We start from the raw sequence: 26032 nt of genomic DNA, 5'->3' as shown, positions 1-26032 counted from the left end.
ATCCTTGTCGCCATGTGCGCGCCGGGTCTGACCCCAGGTCGCTTTCGTCGCTCTGCACGCGGGCTGTGGCCAGCAGCCCGGGCAGGCCGGGTCAGAGAGGGCGGGCGCCGAGCTAGAATTAGGCACAGACACGTAACGGTTGATTTTAAGATTATTTTACTTGCACTGAGATGGTCATGGTGTAGGCTGAGAACTTGCTTGAGTTGCGGTTACAACAGAAAACACAAACACACGTGGAGGTCGCAAGGCTCCACGCAGACAGAACACGAACGATCACGTGGAGCTTGCTAGGCTCCACGCAGACAAACTCCGGATGTCCAGGACAAGCGCGCATTAAACTCGTCGTTACGTCTTATAGTAGGCTCCGTTCGAAGACGGGAAGAGGTGGGCGGTGGATCAGGCCGCCAAACTCCTCTGAGCGACAAACAGGGTTTCTGTTACCCTGCCGCGCACACCCAGAGTCCCCACGAGATGGATGCGGAGTCGTCTTCGGCTTGGGCGGAAACTGCTCAAGCCTCTTATACGGCTAGCAGGCCAATCGCTAGCCGCCACGTGTGAATAATTTAGAACTAGCCAATTGCGGGGCACAAATTTGCATACGACGAGCGGGAAACCTTTGCACCGTGCATTTCTGTGCTGCAAAGGAAATGCACGCTGCAAAGATCGCTGCAAAGTGGCGGGAACACTTCCCTGCACGCGGGTTCTCTGCGCAGCAGAACTTCTCCGTGCAACGAAGCGGTATACCCACAGGGATAATTCTTAGTGCCGAAGCGCACACAAAAAAAAATCAGACCTTTGAGTCATGACACCATCCAGGCTGCTCTGCAGCTCCGCTGCCATCACCGCCACCTCTGGGCTGCACAGCATGGCAGCGGTGACAGGGCAGCCCAGTGTGATGTGGGCTCCAGGCAGCTGCACCAAGAACTGTCTGGCAGCAGTGACGTGGAGAGGCCACTTTTCCCCCACACCAAGCAACAGTTTGTCGCTGCTGCTGCTGAGCCTAGACGGGCAAGTCCGGAGCAGGTGTGGGCCGCACTGGGTTGGGACCTTGCGCTCGGGTCCCTGCTAGTACCATAGGGTTGGGGCTAGTGGTGGTGGCAGCAAAAAGGAGCCATTGCTGCCTGGGCTGCCTAAAAAGGCAGTCCAGCTGCTGAGCCATGCTAGCCCTGCTGCATGCCCAGGGGGTGGCAGGATGCGCTACAGCTGGGTGGCGCCTTGGCCAGGCAGGACCAAGGGAGCCACCACAGGCTGGACAAAGCCCCTCCACGGACCATATTTTGCTCACCCCTGTGTTAAGGGATGTCCTGCGGCTGTTAAGGAGGAGGGGGGAGAGGTGGAAGGGATAGCTTTTTTGGCAGGCATGTCACAAATTAGACCCAAGCCCTCAAAGTACCACTCCAATCACCTTCCTTACCTGATCTTCTGCTCTGTTTTATGCTTCCTGTCAAATCTCCCACTTTGTTGTCTGTCCTCTCCCTGATGTGCTTCATGCCACACACACAGGCTGCCCATGACACTTAAGATATGTGCTGCACATTGGCCACCCTGTCCTATTGAATCTGGGGTGAAGTATTAGGGCAGCTCCTGTTTCTAGCAATGAGTGGCTTGTACTGTCCCTGGTGCACCGCATTTAATTAAATCATGCCAATTTTGCATCATCATTTAAATAAGCAATTTTTATTTCTGTACAGCTTATAACATTTGAGTTCTTGATAATTCTGTACTGCAGTTACGACTAATTATCACTTTACATGTTGTCCTAGATGCATCTGGTGGCACAAGCAATCACATATGGAACAAGCCCCTGATGCCCCAATTATTCACTTTTTGGTTGTGAATGCTAATTGCAGTGCATGGTGCTTATTTTCTGCTTTTGGGTATGTTCTTGCATTCCTTCTTTTCAGGGAAAATTTCAGTAGCCTAAATGGAAACTTTTTTTCCTGGCGGACAGAATGAAGACTAAGCCCTTAGCAAAAATAAATCCCCTAACTAAAAAGTGAGGACAAATATCATTTGAGACATGTGCTGTCTGTATTTTTAAAAAGCTTCACAAAAGCCCATGCCTAAGAATGGATAAGCGGGGGTATTATTGAAGCTTTGGAAAATGCTTTCTCACCAACACTGCAAAGTTTTTTCCAGAAATGCATTGATTTGTTTGGCTTAACTCCATGATGAAAGTTTCTCAGGATGGAATTTCTGGTTAGAACATTCATGAAAATTTTGGAAGTTGTTGTTTGTTATGAAATAAAACCTACACTTTAAAAAGTGTTCTATGAAACCAAATTGTTTTCCAATCAGTGGGAAACTTGTAGGAGAGACATTTTTCCCCAGCTATATACCTGCCGCCCGCCCCCTCCGGCTCTCATAATTTCAACCAAGGAAAAAGGAGACTTCTTTTGTAAAACTAGCAATAAGATGCTTTGGGTCAAGTTCCTTATATTTTGGCTATGTAAAATCTACAGGCTATATTGAGGTCATGGACTGAGGTTTGCTTGGAGTGTTTCTAAAGCGGGGGAAGGGGAGCTGCTGTTCCAGACAGCACAGCGGCTGTTAGGCCTGTGTGCCAGCCTATAGCGATATAAATATTGCAAAACCACTACAACCTTACCTTGCTTCATCCAGGGTTACAGTTCATGCACCTGGAGCGGTTAAAGCATAACAGCTGAGTAGCAGCTCTCCTTCCTGCTTTGAAACCTCTCCAAGCAAACGTTGACTCATTCCCTGAGAACAAACACAACACTGTGCTTAATTTGCACAAATGGACATGGAATCATGGGTGAGAGAAGGCCTTGCAGAAGTATCGGCAGGATGACAGATGCTGCTTTTGAGGTGCTTCTCTCTCATAAGATTTGGTACAGTCATCTGTTCCAAAGTAAAAGAAGATGTGCTTTTAACGAGGTTTGGGGAAGTAGCATGTCTGAGGCCCCATCTACACAGTGCACTTAAGGTATTAACTGGTTAATCATGGCTTAAGTAGTCACCCACCCACAGAGAAAGAGGAATAAGCTACAAAGTTATTCCACAAAATATGTGTAATTTTGTAATTGCTTCGTATTGTGCTATTAATTGAATATGAGGCCAGGGGCCCCTGTGGTTCGGAGCCCTGTCATTTGATTGGAGCTCTCAGCCGGGGGGCAGGCGGGTATATGCACCCCTGAGCCTGGGAGCTCCCAGCTGACATGGCTCTGAGCCATGGGGGGTTCCACGTGCCTCACAACTGGGAGCCTAGGTCAGCTGATGGGGCTCCCAGTCATGAAAATGCATGGTGTGCCCTATGGCTAGGAGCCCCATCAGGTGACTTGGGCTCCCAGCCAGGGGAGCTTGCTTCTTGATACTGCAGGGTGAGTTGCCGTTGTGTGGATCATGCATTAGATCCCATTGAACCTTTATCTGCATGTGTAGAGGGGGCCTGAAAATGATAGTTTAGGACAGTGATTCTCTACTAGGATGCTCAGCCTTGGGGTGCCACCAGATCCTTGGAAAGGTGCCACAAGGTGTGAGGAGATGAGCTAAGACTAGGCTCAAACTATATAAACTTACTTAGTTTTGAAACTGGGTGTCACTCAATTGAAAGAAGTGGAGGGGTGCTTCAAGTCCAAAAAGGTGGAGAACCACTGGTTTGCAGCTTAGAGAGAGAGAGAATTGTAAAGGTAGAGAAATCCTCAGTCATCATCCTTTCTGCTTGCAGGAGGGAGTGTTAGCATTTGGTTCTTGAGGTTCCTTCAGTGCTGTTCGGTGCTTCCTCTATTTGAGGGACAGGGTAAAACAGTTCAGCCTTGCAGTAGGGATGTGAATAATTCCAGAGAAAATGGGTGCCACGACTTTCAAATATTTAAACTTTAATCAAAGTGTAAAATAAGATCTACAGTTTTAGGGCCATGTCTTAAGGTCAGTTTAGAACCTGAATAACAAAGCAGTGCCCAGGATAGACTGGCAGGTTGAAGATGGAATATATTATTCGCAAGTTAATGAGGAGCTGAGCTACTCCACTGCCATAGCTATGCTCTCAGGATTTGAGTATCCATGGTGGCTACAGCTTCACTAGTCTGCCATCCTTTTGCCCTGTTTCTTCTGCAGCTCTTCCTCTCCATGGGAAAGTGTCTGGAACTCCAGTACCTCACTACAATATTTTGTGGGTTTCTAGTTTCTTCTGCTACGCAGCAGGACAACACTAGGGTCTGCTGCAGGGGGTTACTTAGTTCTGAAGGATTTCAAAGCACTCCACAAAGCATGTGCATATAGCTGCACCACTGCAATAAAGTCATTCCTGGGGTGGAAAATGAACAGCCAGTCGTGTTGGGTATGGTGCATGTTGTACAACACTGAACTAGATCAGAACATCTGAGCCAGCCCTCAATACAGTGTCCTGTGCGGTGGGATCTGTATGGTCTGTATACTGAGGATTCACTGTAGCTACTTGGGGACACCTGGGAAAGATCTATTTTTACTGAAGGGAGGAATGAGAATTTCTTAGGTTGATAGGTTTTATTGGACCAACTATGTAGTTGGGATAAAGTTAGACAAGCTTTTGAATGCAAGACATTATTCCTCAGGTTCCTGATCACAGGAAGCCATGCACAGCATAGTGAAATGTCAAGGGGAGGGGCCTGAGAGAGATTTTGGGGGCTAGCAGACACAATTGGCAGAGGAAAAGCTGATTACTGAGGGCTCAAGGCCTAACAAAAGGGAGGAGGGTCAATTGCACTTTCCTTGTGTGGAAAGAATTCAGGAGTTGGATGAATTATTGTCATAAACCCAGCATCAGTGTTAAGTCCTTGGTTCTTAGTGCCCAGCCAGCTTATGAATTTTTGTTCCCAAGTTCACTTTTTAAGGGTGGTGGGTAGACTTCCCTTGAGCATGAGAAGCGTGAGGTTAGAGAGGGTGTGGTTGTTCTGTGAAAAACATGTTCCTAATGGTGTCTGTATGTTTCCATCCTTCAGACCTTTTCTGAGAGCTCATTCTGGTGTGTAGTTGTTGGTTAGTTTCACTCATGTAGTGGCCATGAGGGCACTTCGTGCTTTGAATAGGGTATATCACATTTTGGGAAAGTCATGTACAGGAACCATGGATTCTTTTTTTTTTTTGTGGTGGGTCTTGATAGTAGTGGCAGTAGAGAGATGCTGACAGGTTAAGCATTTTTTGCCAAGGAAACGTTGTGTCCCACTTGATACCTGTTAGCTAGGGGAGTATTTGCTTCTGATGGCAGGTTGGGCACCTTGATTTGAATGAAAACATCTGTCCTTGTAGTAACTTAATAGCAGCATCTCGGAGTCGCACCTTTGATGTGTTTTAGTTCAAAGCCACACCGCCACCATTTTCTCAGTGCTGATGTGCATTTTGCCACTTACACAACTGCATGTGCCACAGTGCCAGGCGCTTATAAAAAAACATTTTTTAAAAAACATATAGGGGTTACCTTTTTATATTAATGCATTTTTAGGTTGCTTTTTTAGGTAGAAGTGGTTTTAAGAGAATATTATTTATTGAAATGCAGTCTAGCTAGACCCAAAAAAGCCAAACATTTCTTTAGTAAGACTGGGGAGGTGGATGAAAAGGGTCCATGCAAGGTTAAGAAATGACACTAATAAACCAAAAACTGAAAAGGATTAAGTCTTTACTATAAGCTTTTTGGGACATGCCTCAAAGTCACAGAGCAGATAGGTTACTTGTCTCACTCTTGTTAAATTGAAAGGTTTAAATTAAAAATTGAACAGCCTTCAGAAACTTTCCTACCAGACAAAGCAATACTCAAAACACATTGTATATAAATGGAATAATAATTATGTCATTTGTTAGAAGCGATCTGTAAAAATAGAAACCTCTTAAGTGTTTGCTGCCTGCTGCTGTTTTCCTGCTTCTCTACCTCTTTACCAAAACTTTTTTCAGTTCTTGTCAGGTTTGTGATTCTTACTGTAGGGTTGCCAATTAAAAATGCAAAACGTGAAAGAGGACCATAACATAACACTTTTTTTGGAGTTTGGTCTCGGTCTAGGGATTTTTTGCATGTGTAGTCTGGGTCCAAACCCCTTGTAACATTAATTGAATGGGAGATCAATGACTCTTGTTTCCAGGAAAAATGAGCAATACCTATAGGAGTCTCTTTCAGGTACTAGAAAAATAATAATGTAGAGTGGACTTTCTTGTATCACAGCAGAGAGAAAAACCACCTTGGCTGTAAACTGGCTAGAATAGATAGTTGATCAACCAATATTGTCATTCTTTTTTAAAAAAGCGTCATGGTGTTTTCAAATTTCTTGAATATTTTCTTCATTTTTCAAACAAATTTATGTGACTAACTTATTAATGGAATGTTCATTAGTCTAGCTTTACTAGCATGTATTGCATCACTGTTCATTATTGGACAGAGACGCAACTGCTGAATTTGCTGCTAAAGTTTTTGGAGCTCCTGTTTGGGTTCAATTCCTTTGGAGAAGGATAAGGTGACCAATCCAAGTCAATCTGTCTATATAACAATATTGTCATCTTATCAGGTAATATATTTAGTTTAAATTATTGTCATTTAGAAGACGTGCTGTGAAGCACTTGGGTACCTAATAATTTTGGAGAAATAATGTGCATAGACTTAAATGGAAGATCCATGAGTGATGATCAGGTTTTATCTGCAGGATAAGAGAAACAGGATGTTTGTGTTCCAGAAAATCCTATGGAAGGTGTCTTTGCTGAACACTTACTGGCATATTTTGGCTTTTTACAGTAATAGATGAGTTGTATGCATCACCAGGGCGACTAACAATGCTGAGCACTTGCTTTATATACAAATTTAGAGAGCTGCAGCTTGGATACCTTGAATGAATGAGCAGTGTAATCCATAGAACCGTATTTATTCTACTGTTTAGGGATGAGTAGATTCCCCTCTGGAAAATTTATACATATAAGGTCTGAAATGGAGGTTGAGCTGTAAGATATCATCTTAATTTTTATGGCTGTTTATTTGACAATAAAACATTTCTCTGCTACATGTTACAGTTTTTAAGTGAAGTTTTTTTAGGGCTCTTGTATTAGCAGTGGGAAAACAGGAGTTCCATAAAAAGTCAGATTCATTTTATATGATGATCCAAAGCCCCATCAGTAAATGAGTTTGTGGTTTAATACACTCCAGAAAATCAGAACAAAAGAATCAAGAGGGTTCCCCCCGCTTCCTTTCTCATTTGGTGATGAGATGGCCTAAAATGATTTGTTAAATGCAGATTTTACCAGTGCTAATGAACATCCGTATCAAAGGATTATGAGGGTCACTACCAATATTTCCAAGTAATGCTGGGATTTGAATGATGTAATTTTGTTAAAGATCAGAGGCACTAAGCTAAAAAGAGTTATAGTAATTAATAAGGATCAGTTACCCACTATAAGTAAATATATTGGAGAGAATCGCATCAATGAAACAACTGAATGCTGATGGTGTGACATGAATATTTTTATTATTAAAAAACACCATAGTTCTTTGTTCAGTCACATTAGATTAGATTCTTTCTTGTATTAGGTCAGGGAAGCTTTTACACTAGCAGAATGTCTGGACCATTCATAATCTGCAGAATAACTTCCTAGGGAAATCTCTTCAATTCACCAGGAGTGTTGAACGGAGGGTGGGGGTGTTAATCACGGTGTCATTAACTGTAATCGTACGAGAGTGGAAAAGCTGCTTTCAGGGTATAAATGTGGCTAAGAGTTCTGTTGTATTAAGGATCCACTCTCTCTGTGACTGTCCAGCTGCTGGGTATCTTCAGGAAGGGTATTTTTGTCTCTCCTTATTCAAGCACCATGGCTGTTTTCTAACCTGCTTGGGGACTGAATTGTTAGAAAGATGATACTTAACTTCTAGACTGGCAACAAGAAAAGTCATTTAAAGAGGAAAAGCAGTTGCTGTCTTCCTTTCTCTCCTCCCTCCTTGGCCCCCACCAAAACAGAAATTGAATTAATCTAGTTCAACCTTTTTAAAGGGCAAGAAGGATATTTCATAATGTGCATGTATTTGTAAAAGTGATGTGAATCATGTGATTTTGTTTATCTTTTTTCTTCTACTGAAATATTCCTCAGGTTTACAGTCTAGCAAAGGACTTTGTTTAGCTGCAGCTTTCTGAGCCTGTTCTACAGAAGAACTCAGTTCTAAGCATACAGTCCATATGAAGAAGGCTATTTCTTTTAGAGCAGGGAAGGGACAGATCCAGCCCGTGGTGCTGTGCTTCAGCTTGTGGGAAGTGGACATGACCCCTGTTGCCAACTTTCCTGAGCTCTGCATGCTGGAATGAGTGCCTGATGCCGGTGAAGGGTCAGGTGGAGGGGAACACCAGGCCTCAGGGCCCAATCCCGGTGCGAGAGCTCGGGAGAGGGCAGCACTAGACCCCTGGGGCCTGATCCTGGCACATGGACCAACCCCATGGTCTGCAGAGCCAAAAGGTTGAGTTCCACTGTTCTAAAGTATGTGACATATTCAAAGCTACTCAGTATACCTTGTATTTCCTGCAGCCTGTGAAGCTTTTTTGGTGCTTTGCTTACTAATTACAAAATGTATAACATGAGCAGAAGTGCAAACTGGTTCCCTGCAGGTGTTATACAATGCTTTTTAAATCAAGTGCACAGTATTTTTGGAATGCAGAGGTTGAGCGCTTCCTATACGGACACTGCACAGTGAGCCAAAGGCAGTATTTACTGATTGTAGGTACTGTGATCCGGAAATAAAAAATAGTTTGGTTACCTACTGCCAGTGAGTCAAGCTTTAATTTTATTAAAGTAATTAGGCTAAGCACAGGCAGTCAAAAAGTCTGAGGCAGAATGGATTCAGTCTTTGCAGGTTAGTCTAAACTGCAGAAATTAAATTGAGAAGCAAGTGAATAGACATTCACTTTTTGATTCAGGAAATGCAGCCACATGCCTGCAGTGGCTCAGACCAGAAGCCGGGGTGTGCTAGAGAAGGCCTCGCAGCCTGCCGGCCACTCCAAGACTTTTCCCCACTCCCTGCTCTAGTGTAGGAGGCATGGCCAGATGCCAGACCTGAGCTAGCCTTCTGGAGGGTGGGAGTTTAAATCCTTTCCCTGGCCCACAGAGGACCCTAGTCCTCTTCTTACGTGCACTGAACTTCTGTTCTGTTACAGGTTTACACAACTTTCTGATCACTTAAGCCAGTTTATGTGTAACTTCTGTCCTTAGCCTTAGAGTCTATGCTCTACAGTAGTTTTAAAGGGTTGTTTCCCTGCCATTGAGATCCAGGGAAGATGGGGCAACTGACATATAAGGGGCTGAATTCTCCTTGCATTGAATTCAGTGCAATTTCATGGAACTGAATGGATAATATGGCCCAGGTTTACATTGTCCCATTGGATTAAAAGGAAAGCAAGCAGTTGAACTACCTTCTACCACTGTTACTAAGTTGTATAGTCCTTTTTTCTGTGAATTGTTGCTCAAATGAGACTATTCCATGGAGTAAAATGAAATGCATTGTTAGTTTAAAAAAAAAAAGGCAGAATCTGGCCTTTGAGCAGTGATGTAGCAGAACACACAATTTAGCAAAAGACTGGTATTTTGTACAAGTAAACTAAGCAAAATTCTGAAGTTTGAATGTTTGAACCATTATGCTTTGTTTAGGAATCCAGTATAAGCTTTATTACAAAGCACATAGCCAGTGACATTCAGATCACTGATAAAGCTTTTCTAAAAGGCAGCTGACAGCACAAATTTAGGATCCCACTGATTAAAGCCTTACATTTTAACCTTGAAAAACAGACAAAATTCTGCTATGGAGGCAAAAGGAAGATGCACACCATTTGAATTCTGTTTTCTTAATAAAAATACTATGCAGTAAGAAGCTCTTAAGCTTACAAGTTGCTCATAAAATGGTCAGTGCTGCTGGCAGACAAAATGCTTTGGTTAAGCTTGCATTATTTTCTTCACTTTTTAAATTTCTTTTCATGTGCAAGCTTTGCTTCCTAACTACTAATCAGTAAATGATAAATGATATTTTACAAGTGTGTGTTCAGAAGCAGGAGAAAAGAAACCATACCAGGAAAGGGAACATCATGAAGTTTCAAGGTATAATAGTCACTTTTCCTCTTGCATGCTTTCTTAACAGCCAAACATGAAACTACTGTACCTCCTGAGCAATTCAAACATCAGTGGCATAGGAGGCTAGACTCCCTATTACTCCTTGCTGCCTTTGTAGAAAAGCTTTTAGAATTTATAGGGATAAAACAAATAGGCTTTACAGAAATTACTTATGCACTAAGAAAATAGCTGTTTGTCAGCCCTTCATAATAGTAAGGTGCTGTTCTTATTTTTCTAATTACCCATTCCTTTTGCGACAGTGGAGAGCACAGCAGTCAGCACAATTTTTTTTTTATTTGCTCCCTTTTTAAAGAAAAAAATACATTTTCCTTGTCTAGAGCATAGTATCCTGGAACTGAACATTAGAGCTCTCCTTCCTTTTAATTATACATTAATACTGTATTTGCCTTTTGTGTGTTATCTCTTGGTGTACTTATTATCAAGATTGTCATTTTAAGATTGTACTTCCAAACTGGTTTGCTTAGATATAAATGAAGATTGTCAGCAGGAAGCATGCTTGAGTTGCACCTTGTAAAGCTTTACTCACCAGGGCTATTTTTACCTGCTTTTGACTTCTAAAAACTGAAGACTTTACTGGTTTATATCTTTTCTTTGTAGTGCAGTTTCTTGCCTTGCATTACTATACATCTATATCATATTTTTTTGCTCCTCAAAAGGGAGTAGATGGTCAAAAGGCACATCTGACAGTCATAATCAACAAAGTCAATTTTACTGAGGGAAAACTAATTTTGCAAATGCCTTGAAAATTTCTTTTTGACATGATTTTATTTTCATTTTTATTTATTGAGTTTAATGTCTCTGGATGCTGCCATAAGCAATTAAGGCAGAGACTGTGTTCCTTTTTGTGAACCTGACAAGGTGCTGAAAAAGTTCTCTCATTTCTTTTTATTTTGATTCCACCCACAGGCCTCCTCTATCTTGTCTCTATTTATAAATGTTGTCTTTGCTCAAAGGGCTTTGTAAAATTAGCTTGAATACTGACTGACATTCCCTTTGCTCTCCTTGTTAAGCTCATCTCCTGTCTAGTTTTCAGCCTTCTCTTAGGGAAATCAAATTAATTTCTTCCATTTTAAAGGGGTTTTTTTTTCTTTTTAACACTTGAATTTATATATCAAGATTCTCAGCTTCTCTGCTGTGTAGCATCTTGGCAAAATTATCATATGTCTACAATAGCTTAAAAGCATATGTTAAAAATTAATTTCTGAAATAAAAATCTGCATTTATCTTGTTAGATTCTCAACTGCTTTTAGCTCATCCGATAACAGCAGGAGCCATCACTGCTTTTAATCCATCTATGTCCGGCTAGAGAATGCAAATTCTGATTCCCCCCTCTGCTTTGTCAACTAGCCCTTTTCACCTTCTTTTTGTATTACTGCTTTGACCATGGGCACTGTGGGAGTCTGTAGCCAGTGAGAAATTGAGGGTAATCCAGAATGAGTCTGCACTTCTGTTAGAATGAGAGTCTCAATGGAAGCCCATTAAGCCAGTATTCTGGATGCCATATTGGCTGTCTGTTGGTCTCAAACTATAAAGCTCTAAATGATCAAATATCTGACCATCTAAATGCATGTCTAGACTAGAGGATTTTTGTTCTGCAACTCCTGCAAAACTTATGCATCTTGCATTCCTGCACACACAAACCCTGCTCATACTAGGAAAAAATTGGATGTGTGGCCTGGGAAGCTTCCCCAGTAGAGCAGCATGAAAGCTGCAGTAGAGAAAAGGTTCTGGCATCTAAACACTGTTGTCTGACTCTCCTTGAAGCAGGAAGCCTGTCTATGTACATATTCCATCACTGTTTCTATTGTTGAAGGTGGTGCATGGTATAAGTTGCACCCAAAGTTTGCCCTTTAGGCTAAGTACAGATAGTCAAAAAGCCTGAGGCTAATCAATTCAATCTTTGCAGGTTAGTTTAAGCTCCATAGATTGAATCAGTAAGCAAGTGAACAGACATTCACTTTTGATTCCAGAAAAGCAGCCACATGCTTGCAGTGGCCCAGGCCAAAAATTGGGGAGTGCTGGAGCAGACAGCTTGGGCCAAGGCTAGCCTGCCCACCCTGTGAGGTGGGGTTTGTAGGGAGGCTAAAGGACTGTGTGATAACTTGGCTGTGTCCTTTGGCAAAGTTCTGTTATCACATGTAAATAAAATCTATATGCAAGTGTTTATTATCTATATGAAGTATGTTTGAACTATGTTCATGCCCATTGCATACATACAACTTAAAGACCTACACAGAGCAGAAAAAAGTAAAGATCAGTTACTCTGCTCCCAGTTAATACAGTGGTGAAATGCTGGGTAATTACTTTCAAAGAACCAGGTCCAAAAGTTTTTATATATCTAAAATTACGTGCAGCATCTTTGCTCTGGTTAAAACATGATTCCTACAGCTAACATGGATTTTACCCAAATTTAAAAATAAGAGGAGATGCATACTGGATTACAAGATACAGAGACCCAATAACAAGTGTAGTGGTATTAACAATTTTCTTTTCAGTCTGCAAATAGTTACCAAAAATTATCTCGGGCTTTCGTATTTGCTTTCAGATGCAGATGTTGCAGCATGCATTATTAATTTTCTGAAAGAACTGTTCATCAAACACCATGAAAGTGTAAATATAAATCACATAATTTAGCTGTAGATTCCATTTGGCTCACTGGGTTGTTTTGGGGTTTTTTTATTTCAGGTTTTGTTTTGTTTTCTTTTCTTTTTTTTAAAGAATGGATGTGCTGGAAGCTTGTGAACCTGTTAGGTTAAACTATAGTCTGAACCCAATCAGTTTTCTTTAGCAAACATCATTGTTACCACTATAATATTGCTTAAGATTTATTTTTCATCAACTATGCTATTTCGAGGAAGCAATGATTTTTTGCACAAAACAGACCTGGTACGGTACTTAAATTATGACAATATTTCACATTTCTAATCAAGCCTGTAGCTCTAATCGAGAGATTTAAATGTGGGGTAGTTGCTTATCTAAGGGACATTTTTTAGTTTTTTGAAATTATAGGAAATTATGAAAAGTGTTCCTAAGGAAACCAAGACTCAGTAAATTCATTTATAAATCAGTGAGAAGCTTGAGGAACTCAGAGTTTTTAATAGGAAGCTCTTACCTTTTAATATTTGTATTACCTAGGAGCCTTAGTCATGGTCCAGGGTCTCTTTACATTAGACATTGGATGTATGTAGAACAAAAAGAGGCTTGTCCCAGCCTTAAAAAGGTTAATCTTAAGTAAAAGCTGACAATCCTAAATAAGGTTTTATAATCTAATGTTAGTGATTTAAAACTCTTCTATTTAAGCAGTGTCCTAAAATTTACCCAAATAGGTTTTTGCTGAAAATATTAACTTGTATGGATTTTTTGTTGTACCTAAAATAGATTGTGCATACTATCCTAGGGAGAAATCCACTTATACCACTTTAAACTCAAAGAGGAAAATAATTCAGTAATATGAAGCTCAATGCAAAACTTATCCTAAAAATATCTGTAGTGTTAGTCTTTCCAAACATGTGACCCATTGACTTGAAATTTATGCCATATGATGACTTAAAGCATTGGTGTGTGGTTCCTGTATGGGCATGTCTAATATGATTTCTGCGTGCACAAGCTAAAATGTGATCACTGTACAAGGATGAACTACAGTAACAGAACTCCATTAATATGAACAAGGTGGATAAAAATCAACAATTTTTAAAAAATAAAATCAGAATTGTTTTAATTCAACCATAATTTTTATTTTTAAGATGCTTTTAAAAAAAAGTAAACCTATATAAAGGTAGTTTGAATTTGAGATATGTTAAAACTCAAATATATCATCATGGAATAGGGATTATAACTTCTAATTATATACTATTTGATGCAATATATTCACATAACCTTTTTAGAAAGGTTTTATAAATAAGTCACAACAGGCCTTGTACTATATTAGGGGCCCAATCTTATGGGGTTCCCAGATGTTCCTCTATAGATTAGTAAAGATTAAAGGAAACCACTCAACACAATGGGACTCGGTGCTCAGTCTAGAAGATCCATTAAGCATCTCTGTGAAGCTTAGTTTCAGTTCTCAAACTGGATTTGTGTCTCCTTGTTAACAGCAGTATATGGAGATGAGAGAGAATTGACCTGATTACCCATCCATCAGCCCTATTGTCTCTCTGCAAGTCATGTGTACACAGAGTCAAGCCTTTACCTCTAAAATTGCCAAGTTTCAAGAAGTTAAATGAATAGAGCATTGTTGGGGGTGGAGGAGATCTGGACAAGGAGAAGGAGTTTAGAAATAAGTGCAAAGAGGAAGGGGCAGTAGAAACAAAAGACAAACATTTTGAGCAGAATTTTGTTGAAATTGCAAAGTACTGTAACAAACTTTACAGCAGCTTACCTGAATAAAGCAAGAGGAACCAAACTAACTTTCCTACAAGACATGCAATGGAATTCAGTAGTAGATTGTTTTGAGCAATATATTGAGAACTGACCTAATCTGATGACAAGTTGTGAACAAAATCATGACAAAATAGATAGAGTTGTCATAGCCAAAGTTCTCAACATTTGACTAAAGAGAAATATAGAACATATTCTGGCTATCCTGAAACCTATTTCCATAGCCTTGAACAAAGGTTATATCAAACAAGAATGCGCTTTTTGTAGAAAACCATGATTAAATTGAGCCTTCCTAACCAGTGATTTAAATCCATGATTTAAATAGATTTGATTTAAATCAAATCCACCCTGAATATGAATACATTATCTTCAAGTATATGCAGGGCCATTCTTCCCTAGATGGAGATCTATACAAGTAATCTGCAAATGCGTTATGTAAATTGGGTTCTACATAAAAGAAAATAGTTTTAAACGAAACAGAATTATTGACTGATGTGGTTGAACTGTGTTTGCTTGATTGACTGAGATCCTGTACAATGCTAGAGAATTTTTTAGGGAGTACTTTTTCTTTCAGAAATCTCAAGGAAATTACCCCAAACCATTTCAGTTAGCTCAGATCTCTTATTCTTACATTACTTAGCTATTTACTGATTTAGGTTGACAAAGCAACTCTGAAACTTCTAGACATTAAAGGCTTTCTTTGAAGTTTTGTTGCACAGATGCAGTTCTCTGTTGATAGCTGATCTAGAATCTGGTTTATTAAAAAGGCAATAAATATTTAGAGAAGAGTATTGTCTTGCTTTTCTATTGCACGTAGTCTCATTACAGAACTCAGTCTTGTACTTTTTCATGTTTTATGGTCCATTGGCCAACAACTTTCTATTTCATGTGGCCCACAGTTTCCCTCTTCCTTCCAAACCTTTCTAAAAAGGCCCTTATGTTGTATTGTTTCCTTCATTTTACAGTGTCGATGTCTTCACTAGTGTATATATGTATTTGAGCTGTTAATGTGTTCGCAGTTATCTGATTGACCCCATAAAATCTTCAGGGCAAGGCATCATGACATTTTTATAACTGTTTGCCCATTACAACATGTCATTGATAAATAACTCAAGGATCTCACTTGATTTGTTTTCTTTTTCTCTCATTTATTTATTTATTTATTTATTTTGCAGGTTCATAGCAAAACCATGTGCCTTAGCTCTTAAAGTACAGGCCAATGGACCACAAAAAGCTCAACCTAATGCTATTCTGGAAAAAGTCTTCACTGCGATTACAAAGGTACTGTATTTACTAAAAAAAAATTTAGAAAATGTTATAATATAAATGTTATATAATTACTTCATGCTATAAAACTGGCTTGCATGAAGTAATTTTAAGCAAAAAGCTGTTAATGCAATGTTCATTTTTCATAATTGAAATCAGAAAATGCAAATATGAATGTTTCAATAATCACACTTGGCCATCATCAGAGCCCTTTCCATATGCAGGATTAGGCCTGGATTGCTGACACATTTACACCAATGTAATTGTAAACTGTAATTGCCCAGCTTCCTTATCATAGCCGGTCATATCTGTGTTCCAGGTTTCTAGCCAGTTTGTTTTGTGGGGCAACCTCGGCCTCACAGTAAACAAAACAAGCAAATGTGCAAACCACAAACAAAACCCAAATTTGTAATCTCTTTTCAGACCCTGAGAGCAGCAACCCAGGCTCTGTACTTCTCCCTTAGCACTCCAGCCTTCTCCCACATATTCTCCTTCTGGAGCTCTTATAACCCTCTTTGTGGCCCCATCCTCATTTTAATACTCATCAGCTACATTTGGCTCCCAGTTTTCCAGCCCGGCAGCCTATTAACTGCTGCCTCCCTACAGCTGCAGTATCAGCCCTTTGAAGGCTGCATCTCCTTATAGTAATTTTATATAACTTTTTTCATATTGATGTAAATTAAACTGCTGTCTAGAGTGGACACACATGCTGTTATTCCAGGGTAGCTGCTTGTAGTAGCCCCTATTACATGACCTTGCCCCTGTGTGGTAGGAGAACAGGTAGTCTGTTTGCATTTGAACAAATAACTAATCTGGGATTTAAGTGGGCAGTTTCAGTTAGATAAATGTGTGTGCCAGTGTAACTTGCACTGGTGCAGTTCTCTCTGTCTTGCTTTTCCAGATTCCAATAAGTTATACCAGTAGGGGTTCGTCATACATGTGATACAACTGCTGATCTGTCAAGTGCTGGAAAAGGCATAATACAAAATTCTCTATAAGTGTCACGTTAACTTTTTTCTCCTTTTATTTCTTGGAGAGTAGAGGGTGGGGGAGTTTTGGGGAAAGTGGGAATAGTTACTCTATCAGTAATACAAAATTCCACTTCAGATTTTGAAGTTCAAACCTCTCTGAAATTAAGCTGTTGGTTAGAAAACAATTCACCTGTTTAACATTGTGAGGGCTATCCTTTGAAATAGAAAAATAATATTTAATAATTAAATTGGTATTTTCAGAATTATGTTTTATTCTGGAAAACAACCCCTTCCCCACCAAATCATTTTCTTCCTTTGTGCCTCTGTTTCCTTGCTGTCAGAGGTAGTCATGGGAGTGGATTGGGAGAAGGGTCCATTTGTGAATTTTTAATCTTAAATCTCTCCTGGTTGCCCCAGCAGCAACTCCTAGCTCTGTCTAAGCCTAGGTCAGAGAACAGAGGGATGTGCCAGTCTGGAGCTGAATACAATGCAGCTGATGAGCTAGCCTGCAGATTATAGCCATAGCACTCTCAGAGCACTGGTACATGTGACAAAATTGCCATTTTTAGTGCTTTAATTGCATCATACTTTACACCTGTGGTGGAATATTGCACTTTAATTTCATCACACTGTACACATATGGCAGCATATTACAAATTAAATATATTAAATCCCAATGCATTTTACTTTGCCACATAACAGATCGCAGCGATATATCCATCCCCAGGGTTCCGCAACTCAGGAGCCACTCGGCCTGCTGGTAGCTCGCTTCGTGATGGGGGGGCACCCCCCGGGGCTCCCTGGGTGAGGTGCTTGCAGGCTGGGGGCTGCACCAGCTAGGAGCCAGAACCTCACGTGGGTGGCCCTGGGGGGTGCTGACACTGGGGGGTTAAATTAGCAGTGCGGGACCCCATTTTGCCTCTCTGACAGAACCTACCTGTGGCCAGGACTGAGCTGCCAGCAGCATCTGAGCTGTAGGAGGGCCCTGATCCTTCTCTCTGCAACAGCAGCAGCCCCCGGGGCTGGCCAAGCTGGGTGCTGGCTCAGAGCAGCTCAGGGCCCGCTGGCTGTAGGCAGGCTCTGCTGGAGGAAAAAAGAAATAGGATTGGACCCCTTGCTGTAGCAATGATGGAGCCCCTAAATTGAAATGGTGGGTTTTTAATCATCACAATTGAAAAACCACCATTTCAACTTAAGGAAGACTAAACCCCCATCACATGTACAAGCGGCTTCATAGGCTAGGGACAGAAGTTACGCACAAGCCAGGTTATATGATCAGAAACCTGTAACTGAACAGAAATTCAGTGCACATAAACTACTTTCAAAATGGCCAAAACTGGATTAAAATGAACCTAGTTGAATGTAGTATCAGAATTAACTGATTGAGGTCAAACCGGTTTAGGGAACTTCTGTCCCAGACCTCTTCTTGGTTTAATTTAACTTGGTCCCCCAGTATCCCAGGATGCTTTGCGGCCCTGGGCTGGGCTGTCTGCTCCAGTGGAGCAGGGTTGGTCCCACCCCTCTTCTTCCTAGCTGGACCGCTATTACTGCTCCGGCTGGCTGAGAGGAGGGTGGGGGTGGGATACCCTGTGCCCTTCCACTGCTCCAGCTGCAGAAGCAGTGGGTGTGGCCAGATGCCAGTAGCCTGAGGGGAAGTTTAATCCCCTCTCCCTCCTTCGGGGGTCTGCCTGGCTTTCTCGCCCACTCACTGCTCAAGCAGGAGAGCAGGGGCATCACAGAGAAGCAGGGCTGGCAGGGACTTCCAGAGGTCCCCTAGTTTGGCCCCTGCCTGAATCCTGGCCAGACCCTCTGGCACTATGGCCTGGCCTGGCCCCTCCATGCCCACCCTCAGCAGTGCTCATGGGCTGGCTCAGGTCAGACCTAGCCTCAGCCCCAGCCGAGGTGGACAGATGGCAGGGCCAGCCCATGTAAGTAGGGCCCTTCCCAGCCGGCTGCAGCTCTGACTGGAGCTGCAGGAGCTGTGAAATTGTCCTGGGTTGGCCTGGCCTGCTTGCATCACCCAGCCTCAGATCCAGCCCTGGGTGAGGCAAGCAGATGGCAGGGCCATGGGGGCAGGGCCCTTCCCAGCAAGCTGAGGCTCGGGCTCAGGTCATGGGACTTGTGCACCTGGATTGCTTCTGGGCCCAGGCCGGGTTGGGCTGTCACAGAGCTGTTGTGTTGGGCAGGGCTCTCCCTTTCCTCCACTGCAGGGCTGGGGGGAGCCTCTGTGCGATGTTGCCTCAGAGCTCAGGGCTGGAGAGGCACAGCCCTGTGCCCCGATGTGGTCCCTGCCAGCCCCACTTTTTTGTGATTTCCTCCCCTCCCCTCCCCTCCCCATCTTGGGCCTGGGGTCAGAGTCTGTCCATGCCCCCACTCTTGCTGCTCAACGTGTCGGTGTCAGCCAGGGGCTGGGATCTGGCCATGCCCCCCCTTCTCCCACCCTACAAAAGCCTGGCAAGGGCTGCTTCACCCTCCCCATCCAGGCATACCCTGGCTGGGGTCCCTGCAGCCAGGGTTGGGGTTTAAACCTGACCACACCCCACCCTCGGCTCAGCTTCCATCTAGCCTTCCAACCACTGCAGAAGGAAAGGAAGGGCTCTTTCGAGTGCCCCCGGCTTCTAACCTGAGCCACTGCAGGCATGTAGCTTCATTTTCAGAATCAAAACTGAATGTCTGTTCACTTGCTTGTCAGTTCAATCGACACAGGTTAAGCTAACCTGCAGAGACTGAATCGATTTAGGCTTGGGCTTCTTAAATGTTTACTTAGCCATAGAGTACAACATTGGGATTTAATGCAGATTGTCTTGTCAAGATTAAAGATACAGGCTGGGAAAGATGAAACATGCCTAGAGAGTTATCAGGCATGTCTTTCTACCCAAGTCTCTTGCCTGGGATAGCTTATATCCTATCCTTCTAGCAAGCATTGCTCCCAGGATTGCCACTGCATTTGATGCCTTTTGTCATGGTATTTAAAGAATGGTGACTAGATGTGCCTCCCTCTTTTGAAAGGTGCAGTACATCTGTCTCCTAGGTGCAGGTGGAAAAGGAATGGGAAGGTGCATCAGAATAGTAGACTTGAAGATCCTGTAGAAAATAGCAAGTTTTTCTGTGTTCAGATTCGGGCAAATTCCTTCCAAGTCATGTTGGGTTGTGCATACAGCCAGCAGAGTGAGAGAATCTCTTAGATTAGGAATGAAGGTAGCAAGATTCTTGCTGAGCTTTTTCTTAATAGTTCTATGTTTTCCTTTTGAGGCTCATTGGAACCTTGTGTGATGAACTGGCTTCATGCCATTCTTGCAAAATGGATAGGGCTGGTTCTTGGATTCCAGCCCAGCAACCAGCAGGTAGGCCTGTTTCACAAGCCAGACAAAAGGAAAAAGTTGGCCAATTTTGTTGGTGGCAACTTGGACCAGATACTGCAGTCACACCCAGGCAAACTCCCACTTGCTGTAGTAAACGCTACATTGGTGCAAGGTTTGACAAGATTTTGAGTTGCTGCTTTTTTTTTCTTTTTTTTTAACTCTACTGTAAAACAAACTCGTGGAATGGATTAAAATAAGTTCAAGATTAATTTCTTCTTAGATAGATTCAAAATTGAAATATTTATCAAGATAGATAACGATTATAATTTTTATTCCTCTCCTTTTTTTCCCCTCCCTTGTCCCCATCCCTGTAGGGCCCAGATACCAAATTTGAGTCTGGAGGGGATTTTATTTCATATTTATTCATCTGTGGAATATTAAGGGAACTTTTAAACCATCTAAACTACAGCAGCTCTTGCATTCATCCACCATGTCAAATTAGTTTACAGTAGCTGTAATATGCAGAATACATCTACTCCAGTGTAATTATGAAGCCATGTTTGCTGCTTTTGAATATAACTACATATAGTTAATTTTACTTAATATGTCTCTCTGTTACCATGGTGACTTCCTTTTAAAGTCATCACTTTTTTTTAATAACCTGTTTTTTAACATTATTCTTTAGGAAAATGAGTTGTATCCCTTACACTCAAATTATCTCTGTCCTATTAACACTTACAGTAATGGCATGTGCATAGATAGAAGAGGCAAAGAGGCCTGCTATTAAGTTTTGTAGGCCCTTTTACTGAAGGAGTGCATATCACTTAAGCAGAGAATGCTTGAAAAAGTTGTATGAAAAGTTACAGTTACAACCTTCTGAACCTGTAATTATTTTTACAGTAATGTATTTCAATATATGGTTAATTTGCCAAAACAGGAAAAATATCTTCATACAAACTCATTGCTAATTTTCTACGGCAGACAGCTATCGTATCTCTTAGTCCCCGGAGCTGTGTACAATAGGTTAGTTCCTTTAAGGTTTGACTTGGGATGTTTCTAAGTTTCAAATGGTGGTATTATATCTGTTGTGAAGATGCAACTGTAGATTCATTTTTTTTATAATGACCTTCTGTTCTGCAGCATCCAGATGAGAAGAGACTGGAAGGCCTCTCCAAGCAACTGGACTGGGATGTACGTAGTATCCAGCGTTGGTTTCGACAACGGCGCAACCAGGAAAAGCCCAGTACTCTTACGAAGTTCTGTGAGAGCACGTAAGGAGCTGTGTTCTTTTCTTGCATGTTTTAGTATGCACTCCCATGGCTCTCCTTTCTTGTGATGGGGTCTCTTAATTTTAATGGCTCTCAACACATTTGGGAAAAAAAAATCTCCTTGACCTAGGTAGTGACTTGAAGAGTGTGCAGGTGCTGATAGGTTGACGGATCCTTTTAGAAGGCTTTGAAACAATGTGTATAAATTAAAATGATGAAAATGTAGAGACTTGGGCATAGAAAGAAAAGCAAAGACTCTCATGATTTAAAATTAGGGGCTTGCCATCTGATTCTTAGGAACAAAATCATTTGGAAAAAGAAAATAACCAAGAGAGATGTATCTTTACATCCTGGCCTTCGTGTAGTACTATTTGACAGATGTTTGAGGTGAGAGGCAGAGATAAAAACTTGTTGGGTCATCTACTACAACCCTGTTACCAGTGCAGGACGGCTCTCAATCCTGCTCCATTATTAGCTAGCACTTCTAATTCTGATTTAATAATTTTGAGCAATTTAAGACTCCACCATTTTCTGTGGGAGGTTGTCCTGCAGTCTTCTAAAGTTCACTTCTAGGAAATCCTAATGTTTTAAAACTAGAATAGTCTCATATTGAGTTTTAGATAGAACTTTATTGTTTTTAGGTTCTGAATTACATTTATATGCTAACAGGATTTAGTGTATTAATGCTTAATTGGTACTGAAGGAACATAGAAAATTAAATCTACTTAAAATATTACATTTTTTTCCTAAAGGGAAATAAGTGATAGACATTTTAATGTATAATGAACATAAAGGAAGAACATTAGAATCTCTGTAAGATGTTTCTTCTTTTTTGTTTTTTATTCAAAGAGCTGTCCATTAGTAATGATGTGACATTGTGCTCTAGAGGTAGAAAGTCATATATTTGAGGTTAGAAAAATTGACACACAGTAGAGACTGATAACAAATATTGGTCTTGCCACCTCCAAAACACTCTAGTCAAGCAGTCATATTATTGCTAACTAAAGAGTCCATTTACACATTCTGTTAGCAAGAGGAAAGGTGAGAGTTGGTGGAAGTTAGCAGAAACAGAATTTTTTTGGTTAGCCATAGTAATAAAACATTAAAGAAACTGATTAAAAATTCACAATATACTGTTAACTTGTGGCAGTAGTGTGTTTTTCCACTTGTGCCACAGACTAGACTATTAACTCCTACATGTTTCCAGTGTATGTTTTATTATTTTTGTTTAGTTTCCTAAAGTTTGCTTTAGCATTCACTCCCATTTTGTGGGCTTAAAGGATGGGTCAGAATTTGGGCCCTAATAAATAATTTATGTGCTCATTTTATTCTCAAAACAAAACCAAAGATGCATTAATTATGCATATTATGTTAAAGCAAGGACTGAATGCAAGGGCATCTGGAGGTTATTTGTCAAACATATTGACATGCTGCCTCAGAGGTAGAATGATTTTTCATATGAAACATGACCAATCAAATAAATGTAATTTTCATTTAAATAAACAGAGAAATTTCATTTCCAGGACTCTTAATTCCTTTTCTTCATATTTTACAAAGAAAATCCCTTATTTTAGTACTTACCTAAATCCAAGACCAACCCCCCCCATAAGATTCTATGAATGGAAAACTTATTATAATTATTATAATTTTCCATGTATAGAGTTTTTATTAATGGGTGGGTTGCCTTAAATTTGTCCCCTCCACCACAGTGGTGGGGAAAGCACCAGTAGTAGGGGTAGGCAGCCTATCCTCATACCTTTGCTGCCTGAATCTCCCAGCTACTTGCCCTCCTTGCTGCTGCATGCCACACTTCTGGGTGCCTCTGTGCCAGTTCCTGCACCACCGCGTACCTCCTACGAAGTCCTTCACCACAATGGATCCCACACCACCTTACACCTCTGTTCTGTTTAGTCTTTTAATGTCCCATGCCTTGCCAAGTGGATTCCTGCTGCCACTTCTAACTGCAGATACTTCATACTTGATATTTGATTCTCAGACAAGTGTAGGTAGGCCTGTGCAGCATAAGCCGTGGGTACATTGTTGAAAGACTTGACCAGAGACCTAAGCCAAAGCTACAGAAGTCAGAAGTGTGGCTAAGCAGAAGGCCTCAAAAGTCTGTGTCTATGTGACTGTAGTGTGAACCTTCACAGATGTAACAACTAGCTTGTTTAGCAAAGCAAAGGAAGCCCTTCATGTGTTTAATTAGACACAATCAAACAGCACAAGGCCTAAAAGGAAACACTAAGGAAGAACCATACAGCAAATAATCTAAATCCTCTATATTGTAGCTTCATCTTGAAATAATTAGAAGTAGTGATTTGATGTAACTAAATGTACTGAATGTTATTTTGCTATAATAGATGTATTTTGTTAGAATGCTTAGATAGGCTATTCAAACAAACAAAAAAACACAAAGCAGCCTTAGCAGACCATAGACTAAGGTGGACAAGTAACAAACCAGTGTGAAACAGCATTCCACAGTGAGGATGGAAAGGAGATAAGGCTCCTCTTGCTTTCTCAAGGATATAAATCCCCACTAATTGACATTTTTCAGCGAGACAAAACATTTAAATAAAACCAAAATCATTGATAAAATCATTGATTAGACTATTACAACTAGCCATCTATAAATATGGGGGATAAACTGGAGGGAAGTTTGGACTTACTTACACTTTTGGGACTTGTAATAAATTTGGACTTCTCCAGAGCTCAGTAAACTAACTCAGGTACTCAGGGGAACAGAGAAGCCTGACCAACGGATCTGTTTCTTCCCTGAAACCAACACTTACGTAAGCATTGTCTTTATTGATCCAAATGAGTCTTTGCAATTGCATATCCTAATAAAGCATTCAAGTTGTGACTACAGTGGTCTCACTGGTCAGTCAGTCTTCTCTCAACCACAGTTAAAATTTAGCATAACACAAGGCTTTGTTTTCCCCTTGTTTGAATGGGTTCAAAAACTCTCATCTTGGAATTGAGTAAATAGAGTAATAAAACCAGGGTAAGATTATGGATAAATGTACATTATCCTGATTATCAACAACTGGTAGTCTTGATGTAGGTAACAATTTTAATTTGTGAAATCACTACAGAAGAATACTTTGTTGTTTATCAACAACTTTGATTAATTTTTCTACAGGGATTGTGGTGGTAAATTTTTATTCTGTTACGTTAACATTTTGAAAAAGACAGGAATTTGAGAAGTTTTCTAAAGCTTTTAAAAAAAAAATCCAGACAAAAGAAAAGGACAAATCAAGCAGTAACAGCAAGGCCGTTAATTTTTGTTCCCAAAATTAAGTGCCCTCTTAATTCAGCGAAGACCTCATGGGCATTATTGCAATTTAAATACTTAAATAGTACGTCCATGTCCAAAAGAAGCAAGATGATGGCTATGATAAATATTATAAACTGGTTGGAAGCTCAGCAAAGTATGAATGTTGGCCAAATTCTGTTTATATGTGGTTCTGACAGAATTTACCAGGAGCTACCAAACTTCTTCATAGGGAGGGAATGTTCCTATGTTCGTAGATTTGCTGAGAGAATGTGTACTTCCACCATTTAAAATTAGGGAGCTATTTTTAAGCGCACTTACTGATATGGGAAACCACGCAATACAATAAACATCATCAAATGATAACCTCAAAGTGACATGTTCAGTTTTTGGTCTGTCTGTTTACTGGCAATAGAGTTCTTGGAAGCTAATCTAAATTATGTGCCAATTCCCTTTCCTCTTCTCAATAACCACCATTCATTCACTGTCTAGTTTAATGTATATCCATCCACACTGCAGTACTGGACATACTGCTACTCTCAGGAAAGCTAACATTTGGAGTCAACAGAATAAAAATCCCTCCATCCCAATTCCATGTACTACTCACAGCTGTTAGTGTAATAAGAGAGGTTTTCGAGCTGAACAATCCATATGTGGTCAGCTACTTCAGAGGCACAGGCTGTATAAAGCGTATATTCACATTACGTTTGGGATGGGTGCTGGTGGCCTTCATGACATCACTAGTAGGGATTGAGTAAATGGTCATGTGGTCCCAGGGAAGGGCAAAGGAACTTTTAAAATGTCCCTTTGTAAATGAGCACACACAGAGATAAGGTGAAGTGATGGAGACTCCCACCTGCATTTTTGACTAAGAGTAAGTCCCGGGCTTCCAAGAATGCTCTCATCCTTGTCACTGACTGAAGTAATCAGCTGGTTTCAGGGGGATAAAAATACAAGGAAACATATCAAGTGTAGAGCTGGTTAAATAAACAAACAAACAAATAAAATGCTACTTTACTGCAATCAAAATATTTTTCTTATCCAGCATGGAATTTCTGTGGAGCCGGATATGACAGGGTGGGGGGAGGGAAAGAGACATGGATACTTGCAACTGGGATATGGAATTAATTTCTGCTCCCCCCCCCCCCCCCACGTTAATGATTTTTACAAAGGGGTACAGCTCCAACAGATGAAACTGGGTTACAGATTTAGCCAGTAGTTAACATGCTTGCCTTGGATGAGAAACGTAGGTTAGAGTCCATGCCCCAAATCAGCAGAGCAGGGACCTCAGCCTGCATTTCCTATATCTTGGCTAACTGCACTAACCTCTCACCCTCCCCACCCCAGTTCCCATCATTCACTCTTGACATTTTTTGAGGCAGGGGAGGGAGAACTTTAAGTTTTCTTCCTCACTGAAATTAAAGCAAGTTTCAAAACCTTTACGCTTTCTGTTTTTCTTTTAACTTGGCAATGCCTAAGAAACTAGTAAATCCTGTGCTG

At 41.0% G+C, this 26032-nt stretch overlaps 1 protein-coding gene across 2 annotated transcripts in view; it reads left to right on the top strand.

The window, feature by feature from the left end:
* The window catches only part of CERS6 (ceramide synthase 6), a 245764-nt gene that overhangs the window by 72913 nt on the left and 146819 nt on the right, over positions 1–26032 (top strand). For both annotated transcript variants that reach the window (XM_019480492.2, XM_014599583.3), the window contains exons 2-3: positions 15630–15735; positions 21134–21264. In XM_019480492.2, coding sequence (XP_019336037.1) covers positions 15630–15735; positions 21134–21264 — 237 coding nt within the window. The remainder of the gene's footprint in view (positions 1–15629; positions 15736–21133; positions 21265–26032) is intronic.

Source organism: Alligator mississippiensis, chromosome 4 (genome assembly GCF_030867095.1).
Source record: "Alligator mississippiensis isolate rAllMis1 chromosome 4, rAllMis1, whole genome shotgun sequence".
Classification (NCBI taxonomy): domain Eukaryota; kingdom Metazoa; phylum Chordata; order Crocodylia; family Alligatoridae; genus Alligator; species Alligator mississippiensis.
Note: the sequence above shows the minus strand (reverse complement) of the source record. Positions and strands in the feature narration are given on the sequence as shown.